Below are 18,130 nucleotides of genomic sequence, written 5' to 3' on the forward strand. Positions count from 1 at the left end.
GGTTGTAAATATATCATCCATCGAATGAGAGAAAAATCACTTGAAAATACATCAATTTCAAATATTAAAGAAGTAGTCTTAGACAAAATCATGAATAGTTACATAGTCCAGGTTAGTTGGAATGGTGCACCAAACCATAACTTCCTAATTTGAAATCATTTTTTCTGAAAAAAATACAAATTTGTATGAATAATTCCAGATTCAGGGGATCAAAATATATTAAGAAAAAAAAATGAAATCAGCTTCTCACTGGGTATATTCCAGTCTACAACTGATACTTTAAAAATGAAATAAAAAATGTTTTCTGGTTTCTTGTGTGAATTCTTCTTGTGATTGTTTGCTCTGCCAGCCAAATGGTTTTACAGCCACTGGTTAACATAAAGCCCAAAGAACTGACACCTGAGAAAAGGAGGCTATGGAAAATGGAAATTATCATGAGAGATGCTGGGTCTTGGGGCAGATCTTGTTTCATGGTGAGAAGAAAACACCGCATGTTTAACCACTGTCTTCAAATACTGGCCCATGATATTATTTGACTTCCTTAATGTTTTTTCTAGACCATTGAACAATTAGAAAAAGTCTGTTTTCAAGATCATTACAGAGAGATATGGCAGCAGTTTTGTGAACAATAAGATCATATCGAAAATATTGATATAAATGATCAATTAGTTAACTTTGGATCAAGGTATTTTAAGAGAAAAGTGTCTATTCCAGGATATCATATCAATGTTTCCTGTGACCTTTTTGTTTCAATGAACTTGAGCTCAACAATTATGAGGCAATGATTCAGAATTAAATGCATTAATTCAATCTTTATTTTTCAATGAATAAAACATAGGTTAATTGTACAAAATTGGTCATAGTAATATATTTTAAAAATTTAATGTACATTGTTTCCGCCTATTATTTTAACAGAGGAAAATTAAACATGGCCAGTATCCTATAAAAAATGACAATAACTATGCCATCTGTTTAGATATAACCTCACTTAGCTGTCGGTCTGGGTTGGCTCCAAATCAGCAACTTCCTTCCAACTGCAGTAACAAGCAAATCTGAGCAAGTGGTATATCCTGTGACTTCTCGACTGAATGTAGTAACATTCCAACATTGGGTCTTATTGCAGCACTGGACAATAATACATGAAGGATTCATTGGTCTGATCGGAGAGAATGTGGTTTTGTTGTCATGTACACAGTGGAGCACTCATCCCTTGACCACATTAACATCCATCCTCATGAACCAATGATGACCTCTCTGAAAATGTTCTCAGTCATTGTAATTTAAAAGCTGTGTTGATGGGGTTGATATCTATTACATCGAGTTATTGACATTCCAATTATTTAATGAAGAAACCTTTGCCTTAACACATCCAAGAGATGATTTAACAGGTTCAAATTTCATAGGATCATCAACAGATCTGCAAATGTGGAAATCTTTAAAATTCAGTCCCTAAAATTCAGCAGACTGGCTTGATTGAACAAACAAATATTGCGATCAAATTTTTAAAATCAATTTCAAGGCTCTAGTAATTTAGATATATTTTGAAAGATTATCGGATTGGTCAGAGAGAAGCAATTTAGGACCCAAATGATGGTTCTAACAATCATGTTCAAATAGTGTCATTGAATATTTAATAACTAAGTATATGGGCTCTGAGCTTTGTGACTATGAAAATACATGAGTCTATGAGCAAATCTCACTGCAAGTATATAGGTCCCCCTGTGTTCAGATGGAACTCTTCCCTCTTTCAGAGGTCCTGGCTGTTCCAATAGAGATCTCAATGATGCAAGTAGCTGAAGCCCTCCCACTTGTACCACCTCAGCAGCAAAGCATCAATTTGCCTTCCTCCTGTTGCTATCCTTCAAACATTTTGGTGCTTTCTGTGATGACAATTTGAAATGCAGGGTTGCATGCACATGAACTGGGACAAATATATCACTAGTGATTATATAAATAATCTGACATAGTAAATACCCGCATGACAAGTATCTCTTTCCATGAACCAGACTTCCAGATGGTGACAACACCATCAGCTCCATGCTCTTGTATTCAATTACCTTCATGAATATCAAATCCACACATAAAGGGATGAACAATCAGATGTAAGAACAACACTTTCTATCCAACTAGATTAAATCTTGTACTGAAGCCCAGTGCTTGAATGCTGATCTCCAAACGGGCCATTCTTTGGAAAGTGAACCAAAATGCCACACACGTGACCAGATGTCATCACATAAAGTAATACATTAAAGAATTCTTGTAAGAGATTAATGTTACTCATTTCTGTCTTCCTACCTACAGAACTATAATGCATGTCTGCTAAAGATATGAACATTCTAGCTTCTTAAAATTCAGAGTTTGTAAGATAAAACTGATTTATGAAAAAAATGCTTCCGTGTGCGATCACACGCATGACCAGTCATATTTGACCTCTGACCCTAAACAGACATTGTCAGCATAACATAAATATTTCACATGATAAATTAAAAAACAAATGAATCATATATACAGTACAAAACATATACCTGTAATGCTTTCAGAATTAGAAGAGATGCATTCCACAATTTTTCATGTTTTGGTCACACATGCGACTAAGACAGGGCTCGAAATTAACGGTTGCCCGGGTGCCACTGACCACGCAAAACGCCGCCGAGCTACCTAAACACCGAGTCATTTTGCCCGGCTTGGCAACCAGATACTGGTTTGTACCGAAGACAGACAAAAAAAAATGGAGTATCTCCGCGGGTCAGGCAGCATCTCTGGAGAAACGGAATGCAACGTTTTGTGTCGGCGGTGACGACTGTGTTGCGTGGGAAAGATACTAGGTGCGGGGTGAGGAAGGGTCGGAGCGAATGACCGCCCCCTGCCCGCCCTGATAGCGGCCGCTGCTTGCAAATCCGCTAACGGCGCTTTCAATACAAACCCTCCCGCACGCCGAGGCCGGGAGGAGGGAGGGAGGAGGAGGCCTCGGCGTGCATTGACTATGTTTGATAACGGAATGCAATCAAATGTGTTTTAATTCCCATTATTTGTTTTAATCCATAAAGATGGATTAATTAAATTGTGAACATGTGAAACATTAAAACCGCAGTGTTCGATTGGCACTGCTCCCGTTGACACGTTATTACAGAATACATTTTAACGGCAAATCAATGCTCTTAATATGGAGTATCAGTACTGTAGTTATTTAATGAGCAACATTCACAACTATACGTACGCATATATGTTACCATGGTCCAGGATTTATTGACACAGGTTGATCATACGCTGTATAATCCAACCACATTTATGTTTGGAAGTGGAAAGAACTAATAGAAATTGCATTAATTGCAATGTGTAAAAAGAGTTGAGATACTGTATTATAATTTTGCAGCAAGTCATTGTGGGATATATCATGTCTTGATTGGTGAATATGTTTAGTTAGTGACTTTATTTGAAGCAGAAATATGTGAATGCTTCATTGAGTATAATTCCGACTGGTAACTACGCATTTCATCCGAGCACATTATCGCAAGCGTCGTGCAAGCCATCTTAAATGACCACCTAAACTGTCATTTGGCAACCTAAAAAGCTGCCAAGGTTGCCCGGCTGGCAACAGGGAAAAAAAGTTAAGCGAGAGCCCTGTAAGAATGTGCCAAAATAGCAACAATCAACCTCAATTAATGCATGGGATCGCTGAGGCTATTCTGCACTGCCATTCAAAGGATTGAATAGTTTTTGAGGACAGTTCAATTACAGTGTTCAAAAGGGAATTTATTATGGTTGATCTGCCGATAACATCAACTCTGCATTCCCACTACTAGATGCTCTTGGAGCTGCACATGTGTAGACAAAGGGTGTTTCATCATGCTGCTTACTTGCATCTTGATGAAGGGGGAAACCATTTTCTCCAGTCGCTACCTGGGCAAGGATGCGTCCTTCCTCCGAGCCGCATCTTCGCCCAACCCTCGCGGCCTACCACCTGGATTGGTGTGGCCTTTCCTGCCAGAGACCGGCCAGAGCTTCGAGCTGTAGCTTCAGCGGTGACGCAGCGCTGAGGTACCATCGCGGAGCGGGCGATGCCTTATCCGGGTCGCCGTGTGGAGCTCCGGAGTTGACGACTTCAACATCGTGGAGCTGTGGTTTGCGGAGCGTCCAGCTGCGGGCGGCGCTGACTTTAAACACCGCGGAGCTCCAACATTGGGATCTTTCGCCGAGATCGCCAGTGTTGGAGCTCTGACCAGCGCGGCCTGTGGACTTCGGGAGCCGCGGTCTCCGGTAGCAAACGCCGTTTCGTAACTACAAGCCACTGAGAGTGTTCTTCCGACGCCGGAGTTCCATCATTCCGGCGAGAGGGCCTGAAACATCAGGCCGCCAATGCGGCAACTGCGGAGGCCTTAAATAGGCCCGACCACGGGTGAACATGGAGGAAGTGGACTGAACTTTGCTGTCTTCCCTCACAGTGGGAAACGTTGATCCCGCTGTGGGGGGGATGTTTTTTTATGTTTAATGCTAAATTCTATAATGTTGTGTTTATTTTATTGGTGTGCTGCAATGGCAACTCAAATTTCACTACACCAATTAGTGAATGTGATAATAAATATCCTTTGTCCTTTAAATTGTCCCTAAAGTGTATGATAGAACTAGTGTACGGGTGATCATAGAATGGCATGGACTCTGTGGATACCTCACTGTTCTAAATCACATGAATGAATTGATAACTCTTGCTAAATGGTCTAAATACTGTCGAAGCACTTCAGCAACTGAAAAATCAACCAAGTGCCTCTACATCTGCAAACGTACACATGTACTGCTGCAAAACTTTGTGCCCAAGGTTAAACATAGGAGCAGAAGAGTGTCATTTAGCTTTGTGAATGTATTCACCACTGATTAAGAGGCTGATCAGAGGTCTTTTGTTCTCAAATAACTTTGTTTGATAAAAATTACCGTTAAGATTAACAACTGACATAGATAAACCATTTGCAGAAGACAGCTCCAATCTCCTTCCATACTTTACTTCCCACTTAATGTTTTAATTAAAACTCAAAAGCACATAGGGAACTTTATTTTATATCCAACTGTATTGCATCTGCCCAAGAGTATTTGATGGCACATTGCAGAGCCTTCTTTCTGCCTAAACATAAAGCCATAAATTCAGTGAAGATAACCACTAACCAGGAATGGATTTGGATTGTTTGGAGATGGGTCTTTGTTGAAACAGTAATAAATTAGAACCTACAAATCTGCTAAAAAAAAAAAACCCAACTAACTTAAACAGCCTTATTTATAAATGCATCAAGGAAGTCCAACACAGTGAATTATGCAACAGGACAGCAGGTGAGTTTTAAACCTTATGAAAACTCATCCAAATGGGTTGGTAAATAAGTATTAAAGGACACTCTATGAATGGGTTAGAGACAGAACGAAAGCCTCTCTGGAGACTTTGAGGATACGACATAAGGCTGGACTGATCAGAAATGGTGCAGCCAAGCCAAATCTGCATTCACAAGATATCCCAATGCTTGCACTTGTTCTAGATACCAACGGGGAGGATTTGTGTGTGGGATACGCAGAAGTATACCCAAAGCAGATTTCAGTACGATAGGATCCTAATCCTGGTCAGATTTAACTGCGTAGATTTGAGTTTGGAAAAAATGTCTTACTATACAATTTCTCAAGACACAGGCAAGTAGGGTTCCTATTTCCACTATCTCTTCCATAACCTGCGTCTCCAATCTGTCACATAACCCCCTTGTGATGTGCTTGAGAACGAGAAATGAGCAGCCATTTCCCCCCAATTATAATAAAAAGGTAATTGAGTGTCAAAGATAAAGAGACGCATCCTAAATCATGGGATTGGAGCGATATGTAGAATAGCACAACCACGCAGCCCAGGTTCCTTCGCCAACTAGCTTTTGAGAATGATAAGAGGGTTTTAAGAGTTTACATCCTGCTAATGCCTCAGGTTTGCACTCTCTACTTCCGAGATGTTAATCTATTGCGGAGTTCACTCACTTATGCACAAACTGGAGCGCAAAATACATAACTTTTGTAGGGTAATATCTACAGACCCTTAAAGTCACAGGCCCATTAGTACATATACTTCTGTACTTTTGCACTACACTTGCACTTTAGTGACTATGCCCCTGCCAGCATGCACTCCCCTCATCTTCAATGCTGTCAGACTATAGTCGGAAGTAGACAAAAGTGCTGGAGAAACTCAGCGGGTGAGGCAGCATCTATGGAGCGAAGTAAATAGGCAACGTTTCGGGCCGAAACCCTTCTTCAGACTGATGTAGGGTGAGGGAGGGGTGGGGAGAAGAAAGGAGAAGGAGAAGCCGGAGGGCTGAGGGAGAGCTGAGAAGGGGAGGAAACGGCAAGGGCTACCGGAAATTGAAGAAATCAATGTTTATGCCACTAGGGTGCAAACTGCCCAAGCAGTATATTAGGTGCTGCTCCTCCAATTTCCGGTGGTGCTCACTCTGGCCATGGAGGAGGCCCAGGACAGAAAGGTCAGATACGGAATGGGAGGGGGAGTTGAAGTGCTGAGCCACCGGGAGATCAGGTTGGTTAATTTATCTATGCCGCATTAACCAACCTGATCTCCCGGTGCCTCAGCATTCAACTCCCCCTCCCATTCCAAATCCAACCTTTCTGTCCTGGGCCTCCTCCATGGCCAGAGTGAGCACCACCTCATATTCCGCTTGGGCAGTTTGCACCCTAGCGGCATAAACATTGACTTCTCCAATTTCCGGTAGCCCTTGCTGTCTCCTCCCCTTCTCAGCTCTCCCTCAGCCCTCTGGCTCCTCCTCTTCCTTTCTCCTTTATTCTCCCTACCCCCCCTCCCCACCCCACATCAGACTGAAGAAGGGTTTCAGCCCGAAACGTTGCCTATTTCCTTCACTCCATAGCTGCTGCCTCACCCGCTGAGTTTCTCCAGCACTTTTGTCTACCTTCGATTTTCCAGCATCTGCAGCTCCTTCTTAAAGACTATAGTCGGAAATCCTTACCATTAAATTTGGAGCGGATGTTTGCCAGTTCCTTGTTGATCCTCTTTATTTCTGCTTCTTTACTTTTACCTACAAGATGGAATATAACGAGAAGCAGATGCTGTCTGATCAGAATTTGCACAACGAAACTGGTGAAGGAAAAGGGGTCAATGGAGCAGGTTGGTGGCGCATGCTCAGTTTTGGTACGTGCTGGGGTGTGGATGGAAAAGGGACCAGACACCGAGCTGTGGAGAGGCAGGCATTGGAGGTGGGTGGGGAAGGGGGTGGAGGTGCAGAAGTTATCCTTAAAATGGGGAACATGGGCGTTATGTGGCAGATTGGAGACTCAGATATATGGGGGATAGAAGCTGGGACGTTACAGGGAGTATTTGATGAGACGGGAGGCCGGTTGGGTACAAGGATGGATGGAAGAGTTAGTGAGGAATAAAGGAAACAACTGTTATGCCAAAGGGTTGCAATATTCAGGTATGGTTGAGGGTTAGTATGAACATTTGGGGCCGAAGGGAGGGGGAGAATGATGGGACAGCAAGGGGGGAGGAGGAGCTGGAGTGTGAGGGGACTGGAGGCAGAGAGTCTGCAGTGTTAGAGGATGGAGGGGTGGGGGAGTTTGAGGATGGGGCTGGAGTGTAAGGAGATGGAGGGGAGGGGAGGGGAGGGAATGTAGGGACGCAGCTTGTGTGAGGGGGAGGGTATGGAGGAGAAGGGGCTGGAGGGAAGGTGTTGGAGAGATATGTTGGATGGTGGGGCTGGGGTTTGAGGGCTGGGGTGTGAAAGGGGGATAGAGGGGAGATGTTGGAGAGGGAGTGTGAGGTGAATGAGTGTGAGGTGAGTGAGAGTGAGGGTGTGTGAGGGAGGGGAGTGTGAGGGAGGGGAGTGTGAGGGAGTGTAAGGGAGGGGAGAGTGGGTGTGAGGGAGTGTGAGTGAGTGTGTGGGTGTGTGAGGAAGTGTGAGGGAGAGCGTGTGTGAGGAAGTGTGAGGGAGAGCGTGTGTGAGGAAGTGTGAGTGTGAGGGAGTGTGAGTATGAGGAAGTGTGAAGGTGTGAGTGACGGAATGTGAGTGAGTGTAGGTGTGAGTGAGGGAGTGTGAGGAAGCGTGAATGTGAGTGAGTGTGGGGCCGCGGGTCCGGGCGCGAGTTGCTGATGACCGTTTGCGGCGCCCGCCCCCCTGGCCACCAGCTGTCATGTGAACTCACAGTTCCTGATGTCCGATATAAAGATGGCCAAGCCTCGCATCCCATCCCCCCTGATCACCGCGGGCATCATCGACCTCCCCCTCACGCCGCCACGGATGTCAACTGTCCACTGGCGTCCACTACCCGACCCTCTCTCCACAGCCCCGCCGTCCGCAGCCCCGCCCACTGCCCCACAGTCCCGCCCACTGCCCCAGCCCCGCCCACTGCCCCAGCCCCGCCCACTGCCCGCAGTCCCGCCCACTGCCCTCAGCCCCGCCCACTGCCCCCAGCCCCGCCCACTGCCCCACAGTCCCGCCCACTGCCCCAGCCCCGCCCATAGCCCCGCCCCACACATTGCCCTCATCCCCGCCCACTGCCCTCAGCCCCGCCCACTACCCCTCAGTCCCGCCCACTGCCCCCAGCCCCGCCCACTGCCCCCAGCCCCGCCCACTGCCCCCAGCCCCACACATTGCCCGCAGTCCCGCCCACTGCCCCCAGACCCACCCACTGCCCCCAGCCCCGCCCACTACCCCTCAGCCCCGCCCACTGCCCCTCCGTCCCGCCCACTGCCCCAGCCCCGCCCACTGTCCCACAGCCCCGCCCATCACGGCCTGATTTGGTAACTTGAATACTCAAGAACGAAGAAGGCTGCGGAGTGGTGGACATTGCCTGGTCCATCACAGGTATTGACCTCCGCAACCAAAGATCATAGATCATTGGTTGGGGAAGTCCGCTCTATGATCTTTGTCCCCAACACTGAAGGGATCAACAGGAAGTGGTGCTTCAAGAAGGCAGCTAATATCTTGAAAGACCCACACAACCTTGGCCAAGCTCATACCTTGTTACAACTAAAAGATAGATACAAAATGCCAAAGTAACTCAGCGAGACAGGCAGCATCTCTGGATAGAAAGAATGGGTGAAGTTTCGGGTTGTGATCCTTCTTCAGACTTTCAGGAAGAACGGACAGCAAACTGTCAGAAAGATGGTACGGCAGCCTGAAACGGTTCCCTCCAAATTCAGGAACAGCTTCTTTCCGTCAACCATCAGGCTCTTGAACCACAAATGCACAACTAAACGTAACCCTACCTCAGCTCCAAACTACTATGGACTTTGTACTAACATTGCACTACATACTTCAACTTGCACTATTATAGTCTAGTTACCTAGTTTAACTGATAAATTATGAAATCATCACTTGTTGTATATCTATTATATGTATTATGTTCTGCTCATGTGCCTGTAAAGTTGCAACTCCAAGCGTAGGTCTGTGTTCAAAGATCCAATTTCAGTTTTGTGTATACACTCCTGAATTCAGGTAGAGTCAGTTCAAGAGTGAAGAGTGTTTAAACATCAATAGTGCTTCATTTGTTACATAGGCACTAGCACAGTGAAATTCTTTTTGCATATACAATTTTTACACATTGCAGGCGCCGCCATTTTTAGGGTCATTATTCAAAGTCCAAAGTTTGGTCGTACCGTGCGCTTGATGTAATGGAACAGTTCCTGCAAACTGATATCCCTCTCATCTCATCTCCCCTCCCCTCCCCAACCCTCTCCTCTCCCGACCATCTTTGTGTCCCGGGTCGCCTTCTGCAGCTGACCTTGAAGGCGCTGGAGGCATTATCTCGGTTCACCCTCTTATCGGCCCTTGCTCCCCTTGCACAACATCTCCATCTCTCTCCTAGTTACACTATCTAACTTGCCTTCAGTCGTGTTCCCAGTCCAGCTGACCGATAAGCCTTCGGGCGGGTTCCCAGTCCAGTCGACAGACAAGCTTATTGGGCGGGGTTCTGGTCATATGCAATTAAATAGAGCTTCAGTATTTTCTGTTTTCATGTGGAGAAAGGTTCTGCTGTCTGTTCAATAGTTATTGAAAATTAGGGAAGAGGTTTCATTGACCACCCAGAGTTGGCTGAAGGATCTTTCTTCTGGAGGCCCATGCTAACCAGTCATTAGCCTTCCTCGGATTTCTCTGAAGGTTCTCGGAGGGTGCAGCCTCCCAGTGACCTATGGGCAGGTTAAAGACTCCAGGTGCCACTCCAAATGACTGATGAGGGTGAATTCATTCCCATTCCGGGGAACCACTCAAACCTTTGCCATGACTGATAGCCACACTCCTAAGATGTTCCTCACCAAATTATTGCAAGGCAAGCTCTTGCATGACTGTCTTCTTAACTCATTTGGCCACTTGCTCATAAACATCCAACCAATACCATTCCACATCCTTCTTTCTCAGCTGTCTGAATGGATCATGCACCTCTTTCACTGTTAGCTTTGGCTGGGTCTGGTTTGACCATTTCTGGTGACCAAGTGACCCATGAAGGATATTCCCTTGATTTTAAACCCCAACTGCACATTCAACTTCAGTAGTTTCTCCTTCTATCTCTCCTCGGGGCACTCAGCTTCCTGTCACGTGGCCTATACTACAATTCTTCTTCTCCAATAGGCCAATGTACCATTTACTGTAAACATTGCCCCACTGAACCTTCTAGTGTTGCCTCTAGATTGCTGAAAATCTCCCAGAGTTGCATTGATTCCATTTGACATTCTTTACCAATAGTGTCCACTGAATGGTGAGGTGAAACAGGTCAAATATGATCTTTCACCTTTATGCCCCTGTCCCACTTAGGAAACCTGAACGGAAACCTCTGGAGACTTTGCACCCCACCCAAGGTTTCCATGTGGTTTCCGGAGGTTTTTGTCAGTCTCCCTACCTGCTTCCACTACCTGCAACCTCCGGCAACCACCTGCAACCTCCGGGAACCGCACGGAACCTTGGGTGGGGCGCAAAGTCTCCAGAGGTTTCCGTTCAGGTTTCCTAAGTGGGACAGGGGCATTAAGGCTTTACATGCCAGAACACCTCTATATCCAGCATATAATATTTACCCTTCCCATGTCCAGCAAAATGCTTTCCATCACCAACTCCACTTCAGACCTCCTTTGCAGTCTCCTGGGTCTAGGGAAATTCTCATCTTTTCTTTTTATTTCTCATTACACTCCAAATAAGATGCACAAAGTACAAGCATGTCTCCTGGAATGACCGTCTCTGCCTTTCCAATTTGGCTTTATGTTTATCTTTGAGAGCTCTCGGACACATTTGGCAGGTGCACTATTCTTTTCCTGTGGGGTATTTGGCCTCACGTTTCCTTGTTGCAGGGACGGCACAATGGAGCAGCGATAGAGTTGCTGCCATACACTGCCAGAGACCTGGGTTTGATCCTGAGTACAAGTGCTGTCTGCACATGGATACATTTGGCAGGTGTTTCTTCCACTGAATTGTCTTTGTTTCGTACCAGATATTATGTGTTCAGCCGGTATTCTAAAGTGGATCTTTTCTTTATCCATGCAAGGCTGATCTTGTCTACTTTACAGACTTCTGATGTACTCTTCATTGAGCACAGTTTGATTTTCAGTCCACTTTGGTGCACATTTCCCATATGCAGAAGCAATATTTTCTTCCGGAGCTCATTTTGCTGCCCACTATACTTGCAATCTCATCATCTTGGCTGCAGTTTCCCTGTCTGTCTATTGCTTTGTGCTTCATGAAGGCATGGACAGTTTTATGACTCCAATGTACACAACCTCAGCTGGCTCTCTCAGCGCCCATCCATGTTATCCCACTTTTCTGGCACAAAGCCAAAATGTTAATGTTTCCTGACCAGCTTTCCTGACATTTTGCTTCAGTATCTCTCTCTCTTTCTGAGACATTGAACGGTGTTTAATTAAATTGATTACATGCTTTTAAACCGGCAGGCAAATAGCATTTCAACATAGATATTTTAATGCATTTCAGAGGCAAACATTTATAGGACTTTCTCTCCGAACATTGTTACAGTATAATCAAATGCTACAAGTCTTAAAAGGATAAGCGCCACCAGATAGATTTCACACCTTAATCAGTGAAAGGATGTCTACTGATGTTTTAACTAGGTGCCTTTGCCAATTTCCTCATTTATTGCAAATCGACTCTTCTCTGCCATTCGACAATGGCACATCTATTTTTTCCTCTCAACCCCATTCTCCTGCTTTCTCCCTATAACTTTTGAAGCCCTAACTAATCAAGATCTCTCTTTATTGCTTTATCTCATTTGTTGCTTCTATCAAAGTGCATGACTGTACACTTTGCTACACTGTATTCCATTTTCCATCCACATTAACCCACTTTTCTGGCACAAAGCCAAAATGTTTTATTTGCTGAATCATCTTTTCGTTTCAGTATCTCTTTTTCTGAGACATTGAATGGTGTTTATTTAAATTGATAAAATGAATTTTTCAAACTAAATGACTTAGAGACAAATGCCTCTGCAGAACCAAATGAGGCTGAGTGATTGGTTATTTTTAATGTGGAGATTGATAGGTTCTTTGGTGAATTGATTGCACCAAATAACCTGCTATTCTCCACTTTAGAACCAATGACGGTCTCAATAGCCATCTGTGACAAAGAATTCCATAGATTCACCATGCTCGAGCTAAAGAAATCCCTCCTCTTCTCCATTATAAAGGTACGTCCTTTCATTCTGAGGGTGTGGCCTCTGGTCCTGGATTCCTCTACTATTGGAAATATCCTCTCCACATCCACACTATCATTCATGCCTTTCATCATTCGGCAGGTTTCAATGAGACCCCCCTCATTCTTCTAAAATCTACCGAGTACAGGCCCAGATCATCAAACACTCCTCATACATTAACCCAATCATCCCCAGGATCATTCTTGTAAACCACCTCTGAACCCTCTTCAAACCCAGCACATCCATCCTCAGATATGGGGCCTCAAAACTGCTCACAAATATTCCAAATGTGGCCTGACCAGTGTCTTATGAAGCTCCAACATTGCATCAATGCTTTTATATTCTAGTCTTCTCTAAATGAATGCTGGCATTGCATTTTTCTTCCTTATTACCAAATTGACCTACATATTAACCTTTTGGGAATCCTGCATCAACACTCTACACCTTTATTGTGTCTACCAAAGTGCATCACTGTACACTTTGCTATGCTGTATTCCATTTGCCACTTCTTTGCCCATTCTCTCAACCTGTCCAAGTCCTTCTGAAGACTACCCGTTTCCTCAACACTACCTGCCCCTCCACCTATCTTCGTATCATCTGCAAACTTGGCCACAAAGCCATCAAATCCATCATCCAGATCATTAATATACAACGTGAGAAGTAGGGAACACAACACCAACTGCTGCGGAACACCACTAGACACCGGTAGCAAGCCAGAAAAGGCCCCCTTCATTTCCACTTTGCTTTCTGCTAGTTAGCCATATCTGTTTGGCAGCCTCACGTGTACCTTATTAAAGGCCTTCTGAAAATCCAAGTAAAGAACATCCACTGACTCTCCTTTGTCTATCCTACTATTTTCTTCCTCAAAAAATTCCATCAGATTTGTGAGGCAAGATCTCCTCTTAACAAAACCATGCTGACTTTGAACTATTTTACAATGTGCTTCCAAGTATCCCGAAACCTCATCCTTAACAGTGGACTCTAAAATCTTCCCAACCACTGAAGTCAAATTAACTGGGCTATAATTTCCTTTCTTTTGCATCGCTCCCTTCTTAAACAATGGAGTAACATTGGCGTTTTTCCAGTCACCTGGAACCATTCCTGACTCTAGTGTTTCTCAAAAGATCACTGCTAATGCCTCCACAATCTCCACAGCTACCTCGTTCAGAACCCGGGGGTGTAGTCCATCTTGTCCAGGTGACTTATCCACCTTCAGATCTTTCAGCTTCTCCTTGAACAATGCAATCCTTGGGTAGAGTGCTCATCAGATTCAAAGGCATATGGCTCTCTTGGGACAGAATCCAAGAATGGCAAATGCTTCGAATCTTGAGGAAAAAATGGTGAGAAACCAAGAATAAAAGCAGAAGCAGCTGGAAACAAATTGTGCAGTCTCGCTGGAAAAATAAACATTTCAGGTCATAAACTGTATTACAATTGACATAGAGTAATTAATACGAAACGTTAATTCTGTTTCTTTTTCCACAGTTGCGGCTTGACTTGCTGAGTATTTCTTGGACTTTGTTTTTAGCAGCTCACATTTCACACTGAGATAACCCGGGCTAGCCTGCTTGGGCACTGCAGTGACCTGGGCCAGCCTGGACTAGGCAATGTGTAACCTAGTGTGTAGGAAGGAACTGCAGATGCTGGTTTACACTGAAAATAGACACTAAATGCTGAAGTAACTCAACAGGACTGGCAGCATCTCTGGAGAGAAGGAATGGGTGACATTTCCCATTCCCTGGAGTAACTCAGGGACAGGTCTGAAGAAGGGTCTCAACCTCAATCCAGAGTTGCTGCCTGTCCCACTGAGTTACTCCAGCATTTTGTGTCTATCTAGTGATTTTATCTGGGATGATAAATCTGTGGGCTCTGCTAAAACATGGGATGTTTAGGTGCAGGACTCTGTCGGTGCAATGTTCGCAGGGTGCAGTTGATGATGAGTAAGAAGATTATCTTATTGTAGCGACACTTGGTGGCGGCTCTAGTTAGTCAAACCCTCGGATTGGCTGAACGGATCACGTGGGCAGGGGGGTGAGATTCGCGGGCTTTTTACGGTGTTGTAGCATTCTAGCGCCACACTTGTGGAAGTAGCATCGTGCTTTTGGCTGTCTTACTGATTCGAGCAAACTCGTTGTTTTCACGTTACAAAATAAAACTATTTAATTCACTCACCGTCTCGACTCGCCAAATCATTTTCCTTTTAAACTTCTCGGTTTAAATTAGTTTGACATTTAAGATGGTTTTACTCTGTAGCTTTGAATTAGTGATATAAACAAGGAACCTTTAGTCTCCCAGATACTGTAACTGGGTAACCACTGGAACTGGTTAATGAAGTCAGGTGACGTGCTGTTTCGCAGGGATTATATCTGTAGTTAGACACAAAATGCTGGAGTAACTCAGCAGGACAGGCAGCGTCTCTGGAGAGAAGGAATGGGTGACTTTTCAGGTCTAGACCGTTCTTCTTCGACCTGAAAAGTCACCCATTCCTTCTCTCCAGAGATGCTGCCCGCCCTGCTAAATTACTCCAGCATTTTGTGTCTATCTTCGGTGTAATCTGTAGAGGTTCAAGAGAATCCTTATGGACATGCCTAATCTTCTCAGAGGCCTAAAGGGGCTGTCCCACTTGGGCGACCTAATTGGCGAGTTTAGAAGAGTTTGAAAAAATGACATGTTGAAGACCTCCTTTGACTACGTAGAAGACCTCCTTCGACCCCCTTCTACTATGTTGAAGACCAGCTTTGACCAGCTATGACTAACTTCGGGAAAATTGGACACCGAATAGTGGAGAGTGAAGACGACCTCCTTCAACCTCCCTTCGACGATGATGAAGACTATCTACGACTACCTTTGACTACCCTCAATTACCTACGACTAACATGTCGACCTACTACGACCAACTACGACTAAACCTACGAGTAAAAAAAGTATCGATTTTTTCCATGGCAACCTTTTTTTACTTACAGGCATTTTTTTAACATATTGAAAAAACGCCGCGACCTAGCTGAGGCCTCGAGTACACGGAGACCACTCTCGAGCATGAAGGAGAGTTATGAAGACCTCCTACGACCTCGCGTTGACCATGCTGCGAGTATGAGTCAAGTCAAGTCAAGGATTAGGTCGCCCAAGTGGGAAAGGCCCTTTAGGAAGTAAATATGCTGATATGTTTTTTTGATCACCATATCGGTGTGAAGGAACAATGTTAGTTAAAGGTAGACACACAATGCTGGAGTAACTCAGCGGGACAGGCAGCATGTCTGGAGAGAAGGAATGGGTGACGTTTCGGGTCGAGACCCTTCTTCAGATTGATGGCTAATTAGTTATATGGATGCCTAGGAACTTGAAGCCGTTGACCATCTCTGCAGCAGCTCCATTGATGAGGACAGGGTTGTGTTCACCCCCTCATTTCCTAGGTCAGCAACCAACTCTTCCATCTTGCTGACATTAAGGGCTAGGTTGTTCTGGCACAATATTAGGTTCTCGAGCGGTTTCCTTTGCCTCATTGTTGTTGATCCAGCCGACAACAGTGTTATCACTGTCGAATTTAACGATCAAATTGGCATTGTACTTGGCCACATATTCATAGGGCAGAGAGTAGTGCACAGCGTTGAGCACACAAACCTTAGGGTTGAGGAGCAGGGTGCAGGAAATGTTATGACCAATTCAAATAGACTGAGCTCTGTTCGTCAGGAAGTCCAGAAACAGATGCAGGCAGATCTCCTCATACCCTTCTTTCCCACAAACACTAAGCCCCCTCTCACCCAGCTTCTTCCCCACTAATTCCATCTGCCATTCACCGACACACTCCTCTCCTTGGATCCCTTTCCCTCTCCTCTCTTAGTTGGTCCTACACTCCCTTATTTATCATCATATTCCATCATCTGCAGTCAGTCCCTCGTTCCTCCACCAATCACATCCCAGCCTCTGCTCCTATCTTCACCCCTCTCTCCCCCACCTAACTCCATCCACCAATTCTCATCCAGATCCACTGTCACTTGCCAGCTCTTTCTCCATCCCCTTAAATCTTTCACTTTCAGTCCAGGGGAAGGGGCTCAATCCAAAGGGTTCCATTTCCTGAGAAGAAATTTCTTACCCGTGGGCAGAAGATCCTTGGACTTTCTCCCAAGAAGGTTATTGTGGCATGGTCATCAAGTAAAATAGACGGTGAGCATAAGAATGTTGATGAACAGGGAGAACTTGGGTGTCCAAGTCCATAATTTCCTCAAAGTGGCAACACATGTCACTCAACACATGAGAGAGTGCAGAGGAGATTCGCCACATTTGTTGCCAAGGATGTGGGGTGTTAGTTATGGAGAGACAGGATAGGTTGAGCTTGTTTTCCCTGGAGTGGTAGGAGGTGGGAGAGGCCAGGGGGTGACCTGATAGAAATGCATGGATTATAAAGCATAAATAGGGCAGACACAAGGGAATGGGTTTGTGAGAGGGAGGAGTTTTAAATTGGATCTGAGGGAAAAGGATTTTTTACAATGAGTGGTTGATGCCAGAGGTTGAATCGTATACAATCACTACATTTAAGAGGCATTTAGATTGGCACTGCAAGGGCAGATATATGCTGATGCGGGAACATTGGATTAATATAGATGGGCAAGAGGTCAGCATAGTCATAACGAGCCGAATAACCTGTTCGTTTGCCATGAACGACTTGTGTGTGGTTATTAAGGGAACAGAGAATGTGGGGTTAGTGCAGGAAGATAAGAGTGGATGTGGAGAGGATGTTTGCACTAGTGGGAGAATCTAGGACCAGAGGTCATAGCCTCAGAATTAAAAGGTTCCTTTAGGAATGAAATGAGAAGGAATTTGTTTAGTCAGAGGGTGGTGAATCTGTGGAATTCGTTACCACAGAATTCTGTGGAGGCCAAGACTATGGATATTTTAAAGTCAGCGATCGTTCGATTTTTGATTAGTCCGCGTGTCAGGAAAGCAGGAGAATGGGGTTAGGAGCGAGAGATAGATCAGTCATGATTGAATGGCGGAGTAGACTTGATGGGCCGAATGGCCTAATTCCGCTCCGAGCACTTATGACCCTATGAAGATGGCTCTGAGGTAAAAGATGAACCAGGTTCACGGGATTACAGGCAGGAGGGGCCGAAAGGCCGTGTATCTCTGTCCCCCAGATGGGCGCAGCTGCTTCACCACAGGCGAGGCTCCAACAGTTGTTTATCGCGGTCACCGTCAAAGGCCGGACCGGGCAGGCGAGGGGGGAGGGGGGGAGGGGGGAGGGGAGGGGGGGAGGGGGGGAGGGGGGAGGGGGGGAGGGGGGGAGGGGAAAGAGCCGGTTCCTTCCCACCAGCAGCGGCCGGGACAACCGAGGCCCCGCCCCCGCTCCCACCCTACTGTCAATCACCGATTGGGGAGATCCGCCCTCCGGGCAGCTCATGAATATTCAACGAGCTGGGCGGCGCTGGTCACACGCGGTAAGTGGAGTGGAGTGGAGTTTGGGGGG

General features: G+C 45.4%; 1 protein-coding gene across 4 annotated transcripts in view; it reads right to left on the reverse strand.

The window, feature by feature from the left end:
* The window catches only part of LOC116984310 (AP-2 complex subunit alpha-2-like), a 73,850-nt gene extending 65,519 nt beyond the window's left edge, over positions 1–8,331 (reverse strand). For all 4 annotated transcript variants that reach the window (XM_033038426.1, XM_033038425.1, XM_033038424.1 and 1 more), the window contains exons 1-2: positions 8,182–8,331; positions 6,990–7,058 (exon numbers count right to left, since the gene is read on the reverse strand). In XM_033038426.1, the coding sequence (XP_032894317.1) occupies positions 6,990–7,058; positions 8,182–8,251 (139 nt within the window). In that variant the 5' untranslated portion in view covers positions 8,252–8,331. The remainder of the gene's footprint in view (positions 1–6,989; positions 7,059–8,181) is intronic.
* Between the last annotated feature and the right edge of the window lie 9,799 nt (positions 8,332–18,130).

The sequence above is a fragment of the Amblyraja radiata genome, chromosome 20, assembly GCF_010909765.2.
Source record: "Amblyraja radiata isolate CabotCenter1 chromosome 20, sAmbRad1.1.pri, whole genome shotgun sequence".
In the NCBI taxonomy this organism is placed as follows: domain Eukaryota; kingdom Metazoa; phylum Chordata; class Chondrichthyes; order Rajiformes; family Rajidae; genus Amblyraja; species Amblyraja radiata.